The following is a 19,040-nucleotide window of genomic DNA, read 5'->3' on the forward strand; positions in this document are numbered from 1 at the left end:
GGTGGGTTTGGGGATCCTTTTGCTGAGTGGGGGCCCTGGACTTCAGCCCCAAAATCCTGCCATGAGGATACCAGCACTGCAATTTTTTTGTGCAGGTTTTCTTGGGAATAAGCCCCAAATGTCTTGTCCAAGTAACTCCAGTAGGGGACGAAACAGGCTTAATTTTTTCCTTCCACAACATCCTCTGTATCTTATTACATTGTTGCTCAGTCTTGGGTCCCCCTCCAGTTTTTGTGCTACAGCAACAAACACCACCCCATACCCATTGGCTAAGCTGGTTGAGAATGATCTGGTCTGAGAACTGTTGGCGTCCAGTCTGTCTCAAGAGACAAGGGAGTGTGCCTCTGGGGGTGAAGTCAAACTGCTGCGTTAGCAGCACCAAAGTGATTTCTTCAAGGTGCAATCCTGAGCAGTGTTTCAGGAGGTCCTGGGCTGCCCTGACCACAAGACCCCTCTCTCAGCCTTGCTGATGCGGTCCAAAGGAAAGCAGAGCAAGACATTTGGGAATCTGGGAATATGGCTGGGGATATGGGAGCTGTGGCTGGGACGCGGGTGGCACAGAGCTTAGGACTTGCCGATCAGAAAGTTGGCGGTTCGAATCCCCGCAACGGGGTGAGCTCCCGTTGCTCGGTCCCTGCTCCTGCCCACCTAGCAGTTTGAAAGCACATCAAAGTGCAAGTAGATAAATAGGTACCACTCCAGCGGGAAGGTAAACGGCGTTTCCGTGCGCTGCTCTGGTTTTCCAGAAGCGGCTTGGTCATGCTGGCCACATGACCCAGAAGCTGTACGCCTGCTCCAATAAAGCGAGATGAGTGCCGCAACCCCAGAGTCGGTCACGACTGGACCTAATGGTCAGGGGTCCCTTTACCTTTACCTCTATGGGAGCTGTAGTCCACCAACATCTGGGAATATGTATCAAATCAGTGTTTCCCCAGCTTGGGTCTCCAGCTGTTCTCAGACTGCAATTCCCATCATCCTTCGCTAGCAGGACCAGTGGTCAGGGATGATGGGAATTGCAGCTGTAATTGTAGCTGGAGACCCAAGGTAGGGAAACCCTTTACTAATCTTCCTTTTCAAATGGACCTTTTGTTGCCTCTTCCCCCGCCTGGAAAAGGTTTTTCGTGTCGCTTTGTCTCTGCAGAGCGCGCCCCGCCGGCTTCAGTTCAGCCGGCCGACGGATGGGGGCAGCCGGGGGCTGCTTTGCGCCGCGTCTCGCCTCCTTTCCTCCTTCAGGACGCGAGAGGGAGCGAAAGAGCTTCTCCCGCCCCCCTTGGCCCCGGCAGGAGGAGGCGGGCCGTGACGCCAGGCTCGTTTTTTTCCCGGCAGGCCGTCCTATAGAAATAGGCGTGCGGGCAGCCGCGAGTCACTCGTAGCGCTGAATGAATCCGATGCGGAGCGCATCTATTAATCTGATCCCAAAGAGAAGGGCACTTAAGGACTAACAGCCTCGCTTTCGTGCTTTGCAAGGGCTTACTCCGATTCTTGACCGGGGATCGAAGAGAGAGCTGTCCTTTCAATCCTGCAGGGGGAAGGGGGAGCTTATTTTTGGAAAGTCGGTTTAGATACATATTAAATTGCGTTACAGCCTAGACGCCTTAAGAGACGACAGGAGTTCCCCGATTCCTGGAAAAGGAAGCGAGACAGACCCAAAAGATAATAATAAAAAGGAAAGAGAAAGGGCTTCTTCCCTTTGTTTTGTTTACTCCGCCCACGTCTCGCCTTTCCTCCGGCCGCCGCATCCTCAACCCAAGGTGGAACCGGGGCGCGTCGAGACCTTCGCTTTAAAAATGCCGATGGAGCTAACGCAAAGCCGCATCCAGAAAATTTGGCTCCCGCCCGACAATCACCCGGCGCTGCCCCATAGATGTGAGTACAATAGGGGCTGGGGGTGGGAATCGACCGGCGGGGGTCGTGCAAGTAATCGGCAGGGATTCAGAGTATCATCGCATCCGCTAAACCAGGCGCGAGATGCTGAAGGTTGGAGGCGCCTCGGCGTCGGTTTTGGAGAGGGGGCGTCCTTGAGTATTCGTGGAGGAGAGTGAACGTGATTTGGGGGGCGTGGGACTTTTTAGGGAGGGTACGCAAAGGACCCGATTGACCCCTAAAATCTGTAGAAGAGAAAGATGGGTCTGTTAAAAATCAGGATCTGATTTAAACTAGAATGCATTTTTTCCATTTGTTAGAAATTGGGTAGCATCCAGTGCGTAAAACGCACTGTGCGCATATTGTGCGCCGGGGAATTGGCGTTTTCATGGTTTGTTTGCTTTTTGTTTCGTTTAGACTGAAAAGTGTTTTTTTCCCCGCCTCTCTTTTTTGGTGGGAGGGGAGTCTCGAGCTGTGCAGCCCCGCGTGGACCCCTCCGCGCGCCCGTTCTCGGCGCCGTGGGCGGGGAGCCGGCACCGTACGGGCTGCCGGCCGCCGGCAACCTTTTGCGCCTCTCCTTCGCCGGTACCCGGAAACGAGCCGCGCCTGCACGGCGGGCGGAAAGGGCTCGGCTGCCGCGTGCGGAGAAGCGGCGGCTAGGGAGCCGGGCCTCACTTTCTCCCGCGTGGGAAAAGGGTTGAAACCGAGCCTTGGAGAAGCTGTCGGCTGGAAGGAGAGAGCCGGCTGCGCTTCTGCGTCGCTGATGGCGAAGGCCCGGCGAGACAGGGAAGACGCTATTCCCGGCTAGCCGGGCCGGCAGGGCCATGTGGATGACCTGAAATGCTCTCCTTTGCGCCGGTGCGCCACGCCTCCGCTTCCTCTGCCCTCCTCCCGCCGCGGCGGCGATGCGCTGCGCTGCACGACTCGCATGGCGGCGGCAGGGGCGCGCTCCCCTCCGAGGGGCTCTCCGCGCGCAATGTGCGGAGCAGGCGCCTGCCTCGCTGCTGAGTCACACCGTGGCTCCTCCATGCAGCTCCGGGTGGTGCCTTGGGGACTCCCAGCAGCTCTCCGAGGAAAGCGTCGGTCCCCCGTGGCTCGAGGTCTCCCGCTTCCCGGAGAGCGCACCGGAGGCTTCCTTTGGCGTGCAAAGCGGTGGCGATCCGAGCTGGTGCTCGGCTTTCCTCGGTGAAAGGCGTGTCCCAGCCGCCTGCGCATCGCTCAGCGTGGGAACCATCCCCCGGCGGGGTCGTCGCGCCCCTGGGAAAATAGCTGCCCGTCCGGATGAGTGGGTTGCTGGGGCCGGCGGGAAGAGGACCCCGACTCCACGTGGGTGGGAGAAAAAGGTCGGGCTGCAAGAGAGGAGGAGGAGGAGGAGGGATGAGTGCCTTGCCGCATTGCACCTCCGAGGAAGCTCCCCCAATTACCTCCTCCCCTTTCCTATTCTCCCAGTTTTGCTTGCAGAAGGACCCCGTGCCTCTAGTGGAAGGGGCAGGTTCACCCCACACATTTTAAGCACATGACTCCCACTGCCGCCACAAAGAATCTTAGGAGCTGTAGTTTGGTAAGGTGCTGGGAATTGTAGCTCTCTCGGTGTGAAACTACGTTTCCCAGTTACAGATAGGTAGCCGTGTTGGTCTGCCATGGTCAAAACAAAAAATTCCTTCCAGTAGCACCTTAAAGACCAACTAAGTTAGTACTAGGTATGAGCTTTCGTGTGCATGCACACTTCTTCAGATACACTGTGTATCTGAAGAAGTGTGCATGCACACGAAAGCTCATACCTAGAACTAACTTAGTTGGTCTTTAAGGTGCTACTGGAAGGAATTTTTTTGTTTTGACTACGTTTCCCAGGATTCTGTGGGGGGCCTTCATGTGGTTTGTATGGATCTGGCCTGATTGGCAACGATCCCAGGAAGCTGAGCTTTGTGGACCAGTTGCCTGACTTAAAGGAAAGGTCCTTGGCTCAGCCGCGCATCTGATTTGCATCGGGAGCCAGGCAGGTTCAGTCCGTGGCATCTCCAGATAAGGGCTGGAAGTGTCCCCTGCCTGCAACCTTGGGAGACTTGGCTGATCCTGTGCTGCCTGGACCAAAGGCCTTGCTCCATATAAGGCAGCCTCTCCTGTTCTTGTGGAAGAGGCAACTTCTTAACAGCAGGGTTTCAGTGGGGCTGCCGCCCAAAGGCACAATCTGCTGTGCCTTTGCAGAAAGGGGGACCTTTGTCCTTCCTGATGATGTGGACTTCAGAATCTCATCAGCCCACAACCAGGTCAGGGATGATGGGAGTTGTAGTCCAGCAACCCCCTTAAGAGCAGCTAGGCACAAAGACAAGCCTCTTGCAAAGGGATTTCCTTTTGCAATCTTCACTTGATTCCCCCCTCTTTCCCTGGCAGCTGAATTAATTCATGCACATAGTTAATCCAGGCATTTTCTCTCAATCCACATCTTCCCCTCCGGGTTTTAATTATGTTTTGTCTTTTAAAAGCCCCCAAGGAACCGGGGATGTTCCCTAAGCATTACTGTCCTAGAAGCAATGTTGGAAAGCCTCCCTTGAGTTGTAGGTGGGGGCTTTGAAACCCTGAATCAGTCATTCATCTCCCATCCCTGTTGCCTAGTGACTGGCTTTGCTGCCTGCTGGGCCATGTGCCCACCTTGAAGGGAGAAGGTTAGCCTTATGGGGGAAGAGAACAGGTGGCGCTTCCTTACCCACAATCTTTGGGGCCCTTGCAAAAAGCATACCCTGTCTTTAAAATGAGGATCACCCCCATTCCTATTCTCTGAGAGCTTTTCTGTTCATGTTTGTAATTGTGCAGGTAGAGATTCCTTTGGTTACACCTCTTGTAGCATAAAGGAAAAACCCTAGTCTTCCTTAGCAAGCTCTGGGTTCATTTTACTCTTCTGGGTACCTCTTTGCAAAAAAAAGATGAGGAAGGCTTGAAATAATGGGATGCATTCAGCTTGGGCTCTTATCTGATGCAAATAGAGTGAAACCCAGGAGGGAGGAGTCATTTGCTGCTTCTTTCAAAGCACCCTGCAGTTCAGTCGCTCTGCATGCCTTGTGGGTGTGTCTGTGTGGTCTTTGAGAGATCTAATTTCAGGGCTGGCTGCTGCTGCTGCTGTTGTTGCAGAGTGATGCCTTGCTGGGTTTCCTAGGGGCGATCCATTCATTTTCTGTCAAATTGCACGTCTCCCACGTAGGATCTGGCGGCGCTGCTGGCTCAATGGGCAGAGATGACGTGAGGCCGGCAAGGGAGAAGAATGGCGTTGGGGAGAGCCCTCTCTTTCCCAGATTGCATTGGTGTGGCATGTGAGGACAGAAAGAGCGGCTTAAACATGTTAAGCTCAACCATTGCATTGTAATTTAAAAGTGCCATTGCCCCTGCCCCTTCCACGAACCCCTTGATACAGAATATAAAGTGCTGTCTCTTTTGTGTAATTTTGCAGTGTGAAGTGTAGCTGGCAGTGGCCTGACTCCCCAATTCCATAGAATTGCTTCTGGGTGCTTGCCAGAGTTTCTTGACAATTTCAGCCGCTCCAGGTATGAGTACAGGTGTAGATGTGAGAGGAGCGCCACACCCCACAATCGCCTTTGACCGGACTTAAACTGGTCCAGGGGTCCTTTATGTGCAGGTCTTTTCAGACTGTTGAAATGAAATGAAATTTATTACGGTCACAAACCAGATTCTTTCAGACCATTAGTTTAGAAGGCAGTGAATGCAGAACTGCTGCTGGTTTGCTGCATGGAATCGCAATGTTGTATATATTTGTTCTGGAGCCTCTTATATACTACCCCCCCCTCCAGACTTCAAACACTTAATATATTTTTCCTTGGGATATGAGATTGTGTCTCCCAGTTATTGGGTCTGTTGCCTGTCTGGAGTGACTTGCAGTGTTTGAAATGTCCCTGTTAGATCATGCTTCTGAGGATAAATGATGTAATATCCTTCCTGGACCACATTGTGTCTTGTAACGTTAATTCTTTTCAAAAAAGCCTCTTGTTGCTTAAGTGCTCATGTAGCCCTCTCTGAAAGCCGAAACAGTCACAAATGACTGAGCCCCATCATTAACCTTTCCTCACATCCCTCCTTCTGAAATACGTGCATAAATGCTTTCTGATGCAAGACCCCACACATCCCCGCACCCCACTTTTTCGGCAACCCCTTTTCCATTATGTGTGGGGGAAAATATATTGCTGGTGTGTAGCTTTTTGGAGAGCCTTTTTAAAAATTCTGGATAAGCTTGGAGGCTTCCTGCGCTTTGAGAAAACACTTAACTGCATTCAAAGCCTGGAGCAAAATAAGAAAAAAGTGTTCGACGAAGCACGCACTCGAGCGTGGCTTTCCAGTAATATTAACGACAGATGCGCTTGGCTCCAAATCCCTACATCTGAGCCTTGGAATGAGGATGGAATTTAAAAGTGGTCATATGCCTCTGCTCCACCACTTCTGGCTGTTAAGTGGTACCTACAATAATGAAGAGAACCAGGCTTTGCTGAATCCCCCCCCCCCCAATACAGTGGTACCTCGGGTTACATACGCTTCAGGTTACAGGTGCTTCAAGTTACAGACTCCGCTAACCCAGAAATAGTATCTCGGTTTAAGAACTTTGCTTCAGGATGGGAACAGAAATCGTGCTCTGGCGGCATGGCAGCAACGGGAGGCCCCATTAGCTAAAGTGGTGCTTCAGGCTAAGAACAGTTTCAGGTTAAGAACGGGCCTCTGGAACGAATTAAGTTCTTAACCCGAGATACCAGTGTACTCTTAAAGCATAGCAGGACTTCAAGTCCTTCTGGGTCACTGCTGTCCTGAAGCATCAAAAATTCAAAGAGGAAAGGTCCTGTAAGTGTGGCTGATAATGAACCCAGCCCAGGTTTTTTTCTTCCTGGCCTTTTCCCCTTGGTGATGTAGAGCTTGTGCTCTCAGTTTCTCGATATTGCTGTAACCAAATTCTGACATGTCCAGGTAGGAACTGGAAGAGACTGCTAGCTGAAGCCTCTGAGAGCTGCTGCCAGTCCCAGAGGTTCTCAACCTGTGTGTCCCCAGATGTTGTTGGACTATAACTCCCATCATCCCTGAACACTGGTCATGCAGGCTAGGAATGATGGGAATTGTAGTCCAACAACATCTGGGGACCCACAGGTTGAGAAACACTGGCAGACAATACTGAGGTAGATGGCCCAGAGGTCTGACTCTGTATAAGGCAGCAGCCTTGTGCTCCTACATTTCATGCTGTGAGGCTCTTCCGTACATCACCTGCTTGCATCCTCCTTTGGGTGGATGACCCACCTTGTTCCTGTGTGAAATCTCTCGGCAGAGATTCTTGGAATGCCAGAAAGGAAGGCTGGAACTTTTTATTGGATTTGGCATGGCTTTCTACTCTGAAACTCCCCCGGGCACCATCACGGCGGACTGGGTGCCAATTGCTCATCATTCTGCCCTGAACTCTTCTCCTGCCTCCACAGACCAGCAGAGATGGCTTGGCAAGAATCCTTTTGCCATCATGCTCTCATTGCTAATGCACTTTTATAGACTTATTACGCTTGTTTTGCTACAGGGACGTGGCAGGTAGGAGGACCAAACCAAGAGATTTACAAGGCCCTCTTGTGCCAGGTTCTGGGAGAGTAGCAGTGGAAATCTGGGTTGCAAAGAAATGAGTTTCCGTTCTGTTGAGTGACAGCCAGCTTGCTGCCTTGAGAGTTGTTGGCAACATCTGTTACTTGCACCTTACATGTCAGGGGAACTTTGACAAAAGGAAGGAACACTTCTGTAGAATTTTTGGCTTTTTCTCTGAGTGGCTTCTAAGGTTCTGGGAGTAATGCGATTCTCAAGTCCTGTTCTGTTTTTGCAACCTGCAAGGGGCAGAAACTTGAAATTCTTAGGCTGCTGAATTCTGAGCTCCGAATAAAATCCCTTAGACATCCCCTGCACAAACAAACCCGTGTGTGTATGTTTCAGAACAGCAGGAGATTTGGGCGGCTGCATCATGCTTTCTTCCTGAGTGTCCTTGCCTCTTGACTGTCTCTGTCTGGCTCATGTCCCAGTCTAAGGATGAGTCGGCAGGCTTTCAGCCCCTTGATCCTTGATGTCTAGCAGGTTTTGTCTCGAGGCTCCAGTAGAAAAGGCTGATATGCGACCAAGGACATTCACATAATGCTTTTCACATGTTCCAAGTTGCTTTGCACACATTCTCTTGGTAATCTGGGAATTAGGTCTGTTTTATCCCCATATCGCAGCAAGAGAGACTGAGGCTGAGAGGTGGTGATTTGCCTATGGTCAGCTGCTGAGTTTAATTCCATGGCAGAGGTGGAATGGGGGAGAGATCCTAGCTTACAGCATCATCTCTTGGCTACAAGGCACCACTATCTCCATTGGGCCAGGTGTGCTGGCCAGCCTGGATAGCTCAGTTGGTTAGAGCATGGCGCTGATAATGCCAAGGTTGCAAGTTCAATCCCTGTTTGGGACAGCTGCATATTCCTAGAGGGTTGGACAAGATGCTTTGGACACTTCCAACTCTAGAATTCTATGATCCCAGTTGCCCTCCTTTATAAAAAAAATGTAGTACAGTGGTACCTTGCAAGACGAATGCCTCGAAAGACGAAAAACTCGCAAAACGAAAGAGTTTTTCGTTTTTTGAGTTGCTTCGCAAGACGGATTTCCCTATGGGCTTGCTTCGCAAGATGGAAACGTCTTGCAAGTTTGTTTCCTTTGTCTTGCAAGTTTGTTTCCTTTTTCTTAAAACCGTGCATTCACTTCGAGGAGCAACTCATAGCACACGGTGTGGTAGCCTTTTTTGAGGTTTTTGAAGACTTTGGTGATTTTTGAAGCTTTTCCAAAGACCGTGCTTCGCAAGACGAAAAAATCGCAAGACAAAGAAACTCGCAGAACGAATTAATTTCGTCTTGCGAGGCACCACTGTATTAATATGACAAGTCGTCTCCCTTTTCAACAGCTGTTTTCTTTCTCTCTTTTCTTCTTCACCCGCCCATAGCATGTGGGCCTCAGCTTACCAATTCCCCCACTGTGATCGTCATGGTCGGCCTCCCGGCTCGTGGGAAAACCTACATTTCCAAGAAGCTGACCCGCTACCTCAACTGGATCGGTGTCCCGACAAAAGGTGAGATTCTGGGCTGACTTGAGGCTTTATAGTTGAAGCCCCTGGGTGCCTGTGTTGGGAGCAACAGGTTCTGCTTCTAAGAAGTACCGTATTTACTCAACTGTAATGTGCACCTTTTTTTGGTGCGCATTAGATTCGATGGTACATTAGATACAGTATTTCATTGGCTGTTCTGGGGAGGTAGGATGCTGAACTAATTAACTTTTGTTTTTTTCCAAAAAATTATTGGTTTTCACAATATTATAAACAAACAAACAAACAAACAAACACACACACACACAAGACAAACAAACGAAACAAACATAAATCATAGCCTTATTAAAAATTACAGTTATTAACTTTGTTAAGTGACTTCCTCGCTTCCCCTTGGTTGAATTTCATTGCATGTCCTTTTAACGGTTTTCCAAATCCCAATTTTTATGAAATTTAACTTAAACATTAACATCCTTAGATCTTCACCTTATAGAATTAAACATATTAATTCATCATTTAACATAAATAAAATCCTAAGCCCATTAAGTATCTGCAAGCTATTTCCAGTTAGTTTAACTTAACAAATTTAACTAAATAATCATTAAATTTATCCCATTCTTCCTGATACTCCTGCTCCTTCTGGTCACGGACTCTTCTGGTTAGGTCGGCTAGCTAGCCTAGCTGAACTAAGTAACTTTTGGTCTCATCCGGCAGAGTTATTCTTTTTTGCTCTTACAGCTTCTGATAATTTCTCGTGCATGACGTTGAGTTGCATGTTGATGCATGTGGCATCTGCCCCAAAGTCAGTTCTTGGAACTGGACCACTGACCAACTATTTGGGGAGTTTGTTTACCTGTTTCAGAGGCTCGAGTGTTGGGAAACCTCTGTTATGTCCACCAATCTGCTAGTGATTTTCATTGTGTGCTTCCAAGATTTATAAGGAGGGGGCTGTAGCTCAAATAATTTTTTGAGGTACCTGTGTCAGTGTAGGTCTTTCCCAAAGTGAAACCAGAGAGACAGAGGCAATCCATAACAGTCTCTCTTGGAAATCACTTGCGGCTCCACAAATATGTTAGTAGCATGGAATCATGGAATTGTGGAGTTGGAAGGGACCCCCAAGAGTCATCTAGTCCAACCCTCTGCAATGCAGGAATCTTTTTGCCCAGTGTGGGATTCGAACCCACAACCCAGCATGTATCTATGCTTTTCACTCGTCTGGAGGAAAATGAGCCACGCTTTCATCTGCTTTTACAAAAAAACGGGCCCCTCAGGGGAACCGAATCAAGCAGGCTGTTTACAAGCCCGACCCACGCAGCTTGTTTTTGGAAGCGAACTTTGTTGAATTTCATGGGTTTCCATGTCTTTCTCCCTTAACAAAAGTACAGGTGCCTTGACTCTCCTCCTTTCTCCTTGCAGTGTTCAATGTCGGGGAGTATCGCCGTGAGGCTGTGAAGCATTACAGCTCCTACGACTTCTTTCGTCCTGATAATGAGGAGGCTATGAAAGTCCGCAAGTAAGTCGAGCTATTGTGCTCCAAGTTTCCTCGACTCTGGTTTGTTTTTGTTTTTTACCTTCTGCCCTTTTCTAGAATTGAAAGTTTGACTTTTGGGAGCTGGTGTGTTTCAGTGCTGGTTGGGAAGCCTCTCCAGGGTGCTCTGTAAAAGGTAAAGGACCCCTGAACGTTAGGTCCAGTCGTGGCCGACTCTGGGGTAAAGCTCATCTCGCTTTACTGGCTTCCGGGTCAAGTGGCCAGCATGACTAAGCCACTTCTTGTGAAAGCAGAGCAGCGCACGGAAATGCCGTTTACCTTCCCACCGGAGCGGTACCTATTTATCTAATTGCACTGTGTGCTTTTGAACTGCTAGGATGGCAGGAGCAGGGACCGAGCAATGGGAGCTCACCCCTGTTGCAGGGATTCGAACCGCCAACCTTCTGATCAGCAAGCCCTTTGCTCTGTGGTTTAACCCACAGCGCCACCCACGTCCCAGGGTGCTCTGTATCCCCAAGCCAATATAAGAAGTAGCAAGGTGCCCTCTTGGTTACGTGGACTTGGCTTCTGCGCCTCAAAAGAGCTCTTGTCCACATCAGCACATCAGGGCAGTGACTGGCCTTGCAGACCCATGGGGAAGACGAAGCGTGGGGACAAACCGGAGTTCCCTCCTGGGGGATTGGGTGGGGAGCCTCTGGGAGCTGATGGATGGAACGTCGTCTTTCCGTGTCTTTTTTTGGGGGGGGGTAGCGTAATTGGGGCCAGTTGGCCCTTGGGGCTTCCTGTGAAAGCTGTGATTCGAAATGTCCTGAACCTGTTCCTTTTCCCTGTTGTTGCAGGCAATGTGCCTTAGCCGCCTTGCGAGATGTCAAACTGTACTTGTCCGAGGAAGGTGGCCAGATTGCGGTGAGTGTCACATCCTGAGAGTGATGTGGGTGTCTCTGGAGCTTGGCTGCAGCTTCCTGTTGAGGCCATGTGTGCGCAGCTGGTCTCCAGGGGGGGAAAGGTGCTCCTGTGTACACTTCAGCTCAGGGGTGTGCTGATTCTCTCTCTCTCTTAATTTACACCCCACCTACACCACTGTACAGTCATACCTCATGTTACATTCGCGTCAGGTTGCACGATTTCAGGTTGCGTCCATCCTGCCGTGACCCGGAAGTACAGTGGTACCTCGGGATGCGAACGGGATCCATTCCGGAGCCCCGTTCGCATCCCAAACGGAACGCAAGAAATGTGTGGGTCACATTTCGCCACTTCCACGCATGCGCGTGACGTCATTTTTTGTGTCTGCGCATGCGTGAGTGGCGAAATCTGGAAGTAATGCGCTCTGTACTTCCGGGTTGCTGCGGAGCACAACTTGAATGTGCTCAACCCGAAGTGCATTCAACTCGAGGTATGACTGTACCGGAAAGGGTTACTTCTGAGTTTTGCCGCTCGCGCATGCGCAGATGCGCAAAATGACGTCACGCGCATGCGCAGAAGTTGCAAATCGAGTCCCAGGCATGCACAGATGTGCAGATGGGGGTTGCATTCTTTTCAGGTTGCGAACGGGCCTCTGGAACTGATCCCCTTCGGAACCAGAGGTACCACTGTATCTTAAACTTACCCAGCAAGAGGGAATACACTTGTTGTCTTTAACAGGTAGGATCATAGAATTTTAGGGTTGGAAGGGACCACGAGAGTCAACTACTCCAACCCTTCCGCTAAGCAGGAATCTTGCCCAAGGTGGGGCTCGAACCCACAACCTTGAGATTAAGAGTCTTGTGCTCTACAGAAACTGACTCTGCACTCTGGCTTAAGACCATGAGAGCCCTGAATGGGCTCTAGCTCAGTGGGAGACCACTTGCTTTGTGTTAAGAAGGTTCTGGGTTCAGTCCTTCATTTTTAAAAAAGCAAATGGATTGTTCCCCCCCCCCCCCCCCCGCAGCAATTGTTTCCCCATGCTTTTAAGAACGGCTGATGTTCTTTTCTAACAGTTTTGATTTTAGTGTATGTCTGAATGGACTCATCCTATTTTAGTTTGCTCTGTTGGGGTATATCATGTATTGGCCTCTACCCCCAATAATTTTAATTTATGCTTCCATTGTTTCTTGCTGCTTTATCAGCCACACTGGGAACATAACTTTCTGTTGAAACAACATTTAATTTACCGTATTTTTCGCTCTATAACACGCACCCAACCGTAACACGCACGTAGTTTTTAGAGGAGGAAAACAAACAAACAAAATATTCTAAACGAAACAGTGGATGTATGATTTTTGTGGTTCATGCTGTGGCCACAGACATGTGATCTGACAGTAGTTTGGAGTAGCCCAATGCAAAAATCCTGAGGATCCCTGTGGATCCATGCTTTGTAACCACGTTTTTGCACCACTGCGGCCCCAGGCAACAGTGGGTGCGTGATTTTTTTTGGTGCAAACCCCAGCCATGGACATGCTATGTGATCTGATGGTGAATTTGGGGTGACCCAGTGCAAAAATCCTGAGGATCCATGTGGGAAAAGCACTCAAGGGACAAGGAGCATGTGTGGGGTGTGTGGAGAAGGATGCTGCTAATAATGCGGAAGAGGGGTATAAGGGGAGAAGGCTCCTCTCCTCTCCCACTTTGCTCCTTTAAAGCAAGCAGGCTCTGCTTTTCTCCCTCCTCCCCGCTCATCCCCGGCTTAGCGAGCTGAAAAACTTTGCTGCTATGTAGCGAGCTGAGTGGGGAGGAGAGAGGGACAGAGAGCCTGCTTGCTTTAAAGGAGCCAACTGGACAGGAGCTGCTTACACTCGTGTAAGCGGCTCCCCTCCTCTCCCGCTTTGCTCCTTTAAAGCAAGCAAGCTCTCTGTCCCTCTCTCCTCCCCACTCAGCGGCTCTTCTCCCGCTTTGCTGTTTCAAAGCGAGCCACGGAGGAGGGAAGGAAGGGGAACCATGGATCCTCTGCTCACGACTGCAGCAGATCCCCCACGCCACCCATAGGCATTCCCTCCATAACACACACAGACATTTCCCCTTACTTTCTAGGAGGAAAAAAGTGAGTGTTATGGTGCAAAAAATACAGTATATGCCAAAATAGCTTCCAAGCAGAGGACAACACAGTCAATACAGAATTAAAACCCACAAGCACAACTTCACTGGGTAATTAAAACATCCTTAATTAAAATATACAGCAAAAATGAACAATTAAAAAACGTAAGAATTGGAACAGTTTTCAAAAAATTAAAACAATAAAATCAGAAGATCTGCTAGGGGGGAAGTTTCTGGAGCCGGTCGAATGCCGATACTATTTGAGTATATTTCAGCGGAGAGGGTATTCTACAACGCAAGTGCCATAAATAAAAAAAAGCACACCTCCACATTGCCACAAGCCAGTAACCACCCAAAGCCAATTTATACCCATCCTTTCAAGATAAGTGCATGTCAATTAAAAAATAATAATATGCCCCATGACATTATTCCACTTCTTTTCTATCCACAAAGGTTTTTGATGCTACAAACACCACACGCGAGAGAAGATCTATGATCTTGCATTTTGCCAAAGAAAATGGTTTCAAAGTAAGCGTTTTTGTTTTAAGTGACGCATTTCTGAGCGAAAATAAATGATTGCAGCCCTTCCTTTTAGACTTGCTCTTGGCTATGCCTGTTGACGTGTTTGAATGCCGCCCTGCTCTCCTGGGAGATGGACCTGAGCAATCATTGTATCAGTGTTGTTTTCTTTTAAAATGGGTTACACATAGAATCGTAGAATTGGAAGGGGTCCCTGCGGTCATCTAGTCCAACCCCCCTTGCAGTGTGGGAAACTCAGCTAAAGCATCCATGACAGATGACCATCCAACCTCTGCTTTAAACCCACAACGGAGTCTGTTCCACTGTCAAAGGGCTCTTACTGTCCCCACAGTGATGAGGAACCTCCAGCCCTGATTTGGCCAGCCAGCCCCACATGTGATGGCAGTAGGGCTGAAAGTGGGATGGTTGGTTGCAGGCCCTGCCAGTCAGTTGGGGCAGGTGAGTTAAGGCTCCAATACCCCACCCATGTTGTTGTGGGCGCCCTTGAAACACATAGGATCAGCAGGGTGGATTTGATTTAAATCAAATCGATCTAAATCACGATTTAAACCACTAGTCATTAAGACTTGATTTAAATCATTATTTTTTTTACCAGAAAGACTCATTCTTGCTGGTATAATCTTAATATTGACAACCAGATGAAGGTTTCCTTTTTTTGGAATAAAAAATTTCCAGAGTAGTTTTTACAGTTATATCAAAAATTACTGATTTGGTTATATTATTAGAAATACATTGACAGATCATTATGAAATTATTGTGAGGTTTAATAAGTTAACTGTTTATATTGGGACAACTTTTCTGCTGTACTTAATTGGAAGCAGAAAAACAATCGTTTCCTTAATACTGCAACAATTTAAACAATTTATTTAACTAAAGCAATAACGTTGTAGCATATGTATCCATGTTTGTTAACTGATGTGGTTAAATTTCTTTTTTTAAAAAACACACACCTTAGGCTGAGTTTTAGCACACATGAAAAACTTAAAACAAATCCTTATTTCCTGATGAATAGCCTTTGGACTAGAATGTAACTTAAATAAAAAAACTAGCTTTAGAAATATTTTTTTCTCCAAAAGCATTTTATTTTTAAAATCTGATTTAAATAAAAAAAAAAATCTGATTTAAATAAAAGAAACCATTGATTTTTATCCACCCAGTGTCCCAGGACAGATTCCTGGCATCTCCCATTGCAAGAAGGATTTTCAGCTGGCAGGGCTAAGGGCGACTTCTCTGCCCCGAGGTCTCAAGCAGCTGATGTCTGCCAGAGAAAGAGATCTAGATGGGCCAAGCTGCTTTGTGTGGTTTTATTCCCTGCCTTAAACACACACACACACACAGATGTCCTCTTCCTTTCAGGTGTTCTTCATTGAATCCATCTGCAATGACCCGTCTGTCGTCGCTACAAACATTATGGTAAGTGTGAGAAAAGAGTTTCTCTTTCTATCGGGGGGGGGGGGGGTCTGGCCCCACCTGAAGGAGCTGTTTCAAAAAGGCACCTGGAGCTATTGCTTGTGTTGCCCCAGCTGAAATCTTTTCCTCGTCAGCAAACATTAGTCTCTGTTAAGTAAGCACTGCTGTTTCACCCTCTTAGCTACCGCATTTTTCGCTCCATAAGACGCACTTGACCATAAGGCACACCTAGTTTTTAGAGGGGGGGGGGAATGCCTAATGACCACAATGGCTATGCTCTGCTCCACAGCCAGAGGCAGCAATGGTTGCAAAAAACAACAACAACCTGTTACTGGAAACTATGGGAAGGGAGAAGGCTCTTGTGTTCGAATCCTGCTTGCTGGTTTCCCATAGGCCCGTGGTTACAAAGCATGGATCCACATGGATCCTCAGGATTTTTGCACTGGGCTACCCCAAACCCACCGTCAAATCAAATGTCTGTGGCCACAGCATGAACCACAAAAATCATACAGCCACTGTTTGGTTCAGAATATTTTTTCCCCCTTGATTTCCTCCTCTAAAAACTAGGTGTGCCTTATGGTCAAGTGCGTCTTATGGAGCGAAAAATGCGGTAGCTAAGAGGATTCAGGTGCTGGCTTGCCTTGCTTTTGTCCTGTTGTTGTTGGCTTTGAGCGATGGGCACCCGTCTGCCTTGTTCAGTCAGGCTGATGAGGGAACAGCCACGAGCCGCTCAGGCGAATCCCGCTTTGCAATTTCTCCTTAATATTTCCTCTGTAATATCATCTTGGGTTTCACAGCTGGCTCCCTGACCCTGTGCTTTTTTCCCTTTTGCATGTGCTTCAGGAAGTCAAGTTGTCCAGCCCGGATTATAAGGACTGCAACTCTGCTGATGCGATGGAAGATTTCATGAAGAGAATCAGCTGTTACCAGTCGAGCTACCAGCCTATGGACCCAGACGACTACGACAGGTGAGGAAACTGTTTCTCGTCTGTATTTCCAGCGACCAAAGCTGGCTGCCAAATTGTGTGAAAGGCACTGTGTGAAAGCCAGTGTAGTGTAGTGGTTAAGAGCGGTAGACTCGTAATCTGGTGAACCGGGTTCGCTTCCCCGCTCCTCCACATGCAGCTGCAGGGTGACCTTGGGCCAGTCATACTTCTCTGAAGTTTCTTAGCCTCACTCACCTCACAGAGTGTTTGTTGTTGGGGAGGAAGGGAAAGGAGAATGTTAGCTGCTTTGAGACTCCTTCGGGTAGTGATAAAGTGGGATATCAAATCCAAACTCTTCTTCTCTGGTGTTTGTTTTGTCTTAGAAGTAGTTTCAGTGAACTTACAATTCCCCCTGAAGTCACTAAGGTACACTGAATTGGGAAGCATTTCCTCGCTTTTAAGCTGTTGGAATGCACTTACATGGAAAACTAGGGAATTTTGTTGCAAAATTCTGAATTGGATTGCCTTTAGAAGTGTGTGGTTTCTCCTGCTTTTAACAACCTGAGATTTTGTAGAGCTAGGTGTTCCTGAATCTGTTGGAATTAACAACACACACTGTAACATAATAATGCAATATACCACACCTGGATACATAGGATCAAGCAGGCTGTTAGGCCACCAGGGCTGCATTTCCTACCAGAATTTCGATATCACCTCAGCAGCAGCTGCTGAGTACTTTTGAAGCTCACCTGCTCATGGGCTTAGGACTTGGCGCAAGGCTGCGCTACGATCCCCCAATTCTGTGCTTCATGGTTTCTGTGCATTCCCATCTGCGGGTTCTGCAGCTCTTGAACTTGGCTTATCCCTGGGGCTGGTGGGTCTTCTGAGTGACGGCCGTGCGCGTCTTCCCCTCCCAGAGACCTGTCGCTGATCAAAGTGATTGACGTTGGTCGGAGATACCTTGTGAACAGGGTGCAAGACCACATCCAGAGTCGAATTGTCTACTACCTGATGAACATCCACGTCCAGCCTCGTACTATCTACCTGTGCCGGCACGGCGAGACCGAATACAACCTCAAGGGGAAGATAGGGGGAGACTCTGGGCTCTCCTGGAGGGGAAAGAAGGTAGGTGTCATGGGAAATCCTCTGTCTGGGAGCGAAGAGGCTTGGCCACCTTTGAATGTGCTGCAACTGCAGTCCTGTGCCTACTTAGCTCGGTGCAGGCAGGCCTAGCAGCGGGAATGGGGCATCAGCAACCCCCGCCCGCCTCCTTTCCTGCATGCAATCGGACTCCGTCCTTCTTAGTCTCAAATAAAAACAATAGAAAGCCAGGTTGGGCCAGACCATTGCTCCATTCCCCAGAAACCTCTGAAGGACAGCCCCTAAATGGCCTTGGTCCAGTATACCTGAAGGAGCGTCTCCACCCCCATCGTTCTGCCCGGACACTGAGGTCCAGCACGGAGGGCCTTCTGGTGGTTCCCTCATTGTGAGAAACAATGCTACAGGGAACCAGGCAGAGGGCCTTCTTGGTGGTGGCACCCACCCCGTGGAACGCCCTCCCATCAGATGTCAAAGAGATAAACATTCAGAATACATCTTAAGGCAGCCCTGTTCAGGGATGTTTTTAATGTGTGACATTTTAATGTATTTTTAATCTTTGTTGGAAGCTGCCCAGTGTGGCTGGGGAAGCCCAGCCAGATAGGCGGGATATAAATAATAAATTACTATTACTTACCTCTGGGATGACTCTTCCCCCTCACTTGTCAGGCAGGATCACGTGACAAAAAAGGGTCCTTGCTGGGGGGAGGAGTCGTCCCACACTCTCCAGTTCATACGGTCGAGCAGGAAAAAAACCCGCCCCACTTAAGCTGCCATGTTGCAGGTATGGTAGTCCATTTACTGCTCCACTTGGCATATCATGTCTCTCTCTCCCCATGTGTACCAGTAGGAAGAAAACTCAGGAACAAGACTTACTAGGTTTTGTTGTTTCCAGTAGCACCTTAAAGACCAACTAAGTTAGTTCTAGGTATGAGCTTTCGTTGCATGCACACGAAAGCTCATACCTAGAACTAACTTAGTTGGTCTTTAAGGTGCTACTGGAAGGAATTTTTTGTTTTGACTATGGCAGACCAACACGGCTACCTATCTGTAACTAGGTTTTGTTGTGACTGACTCTACTTCGTCCAGTAAAGTCCCCATATAGCCATGCATGAGACTCTTATTGTGGTGGGCAATATCCTTTGGGAGCCTCTGGGAATAGAAATCTGTGCTAAGAATTTCCTTTCGTTTCCCCTCCTGTCTTCAGTTTTCCAGTGCGTTGAGCCATTTTGTCCAGGAGCAGAACCTGAAGGACCTCAAAGTTTGGACCAGCCAGCTCAAGAGGACCATCCAGACAGCAGAGGCTCTTGACCTGCCCTACGAGCAGTGGAAGGCCCTGAATGAAATTGATGCTGTAAGTGCTGTTGTATTTTGCTGGGCTCAAGGCCAAGCTTTCAGTGGGAGAAGAGGGGGCTGTCCTTTTCTGTCCCCCACTCTCCAAATTTGCCCCAGGCTTTACAGAGATCCCAGCGCACCTAAGGAAATCCCAGCACACCTGAGGAGATTCTGCCAAACGCCCACCTAGTACAGCATCCTGTTTTCACAGTGCACAGCCAGATACCTTTGGGAAGCCCACTGGCAGGCCCCGAATCTCCCTGCTTGTGATTCCTAGGAGATTGCA

General features: G+C 48.7%; 1 protein-coding gene and 1 long non-coding RNA gene across 15 annotated transcripts in view; one reads left to right on the forward strand and one right to left on the reverse strand.

The window, feature by feature from the left end:
* The window catches only part of LOC309352028, a 215,669-nt gene that overhangs the window by 62,820 nt on the left and 133,809 nt on the right, over positions 1-19,040 (reverse strand). The window lies entirely within an intron of this gene.
* Positions 1-19,040, forward strand: part of PFKFB3 (6-phosphofructo-2-kinase/fructose-2,6-biphosphatase 3) — a 77,071-nt gene that overhangs the window by 40,771 nt on the left and 17,260 nt on the right. For 5 of the 8 annotated variants that reach the window (XM_081879892.1, XM_081879893.1, XM_081879895.1 and 2 more), the window contains exons 3-11: positions 1,586-1,866; positions 8,849-8,974; positions 10,364-10,460; positions 11,276-11,342; positions 13,899-13,973; positions 15,342-15,398; positions 16,239-16,363; positions 17,239-17,446; positions 18,627-18,773. In XM_081879892.1, coding sequence (XP_081736018.1) covers positions 1,586-1,866; positions 8,849-8,974; positions 10,364-10,460; positions 11,276-11,342; positions 13,899-13,973; positions 15,342-15,398; positions 16,239-16,363; positions 17,239-17,446; positions 18,627-18,773 — 1,183 coding nt within the window. The remainder of the gene's footprint in view (positions 1-1,585; positions 1,867-8,848; positions 8,975-10,363; positions 10,461-11,275; positions 11,343-13,898; positions 13,974-15,341; positions 15,399-16,238; positions 16,364-17,238; positions 17,447-18,626; positions 18,774-19,040) is intronic. The other 3 variants (XM_081879896.1, XM_081879897.1, XM_081879898.1) reach the window with 2 other exon arrangements.

Source organism: Podarcis erhardii (assembly GCF_964252035.2).
Source record: "Podarcis erhardii genome assembly, chromosome: 10".
Lineage (NCBI taxonomy): Eukaryota > Metazoa > Chordata > Lepidosauria > Squamata > Lacertidae > Podarcis > Podarcis erhardii.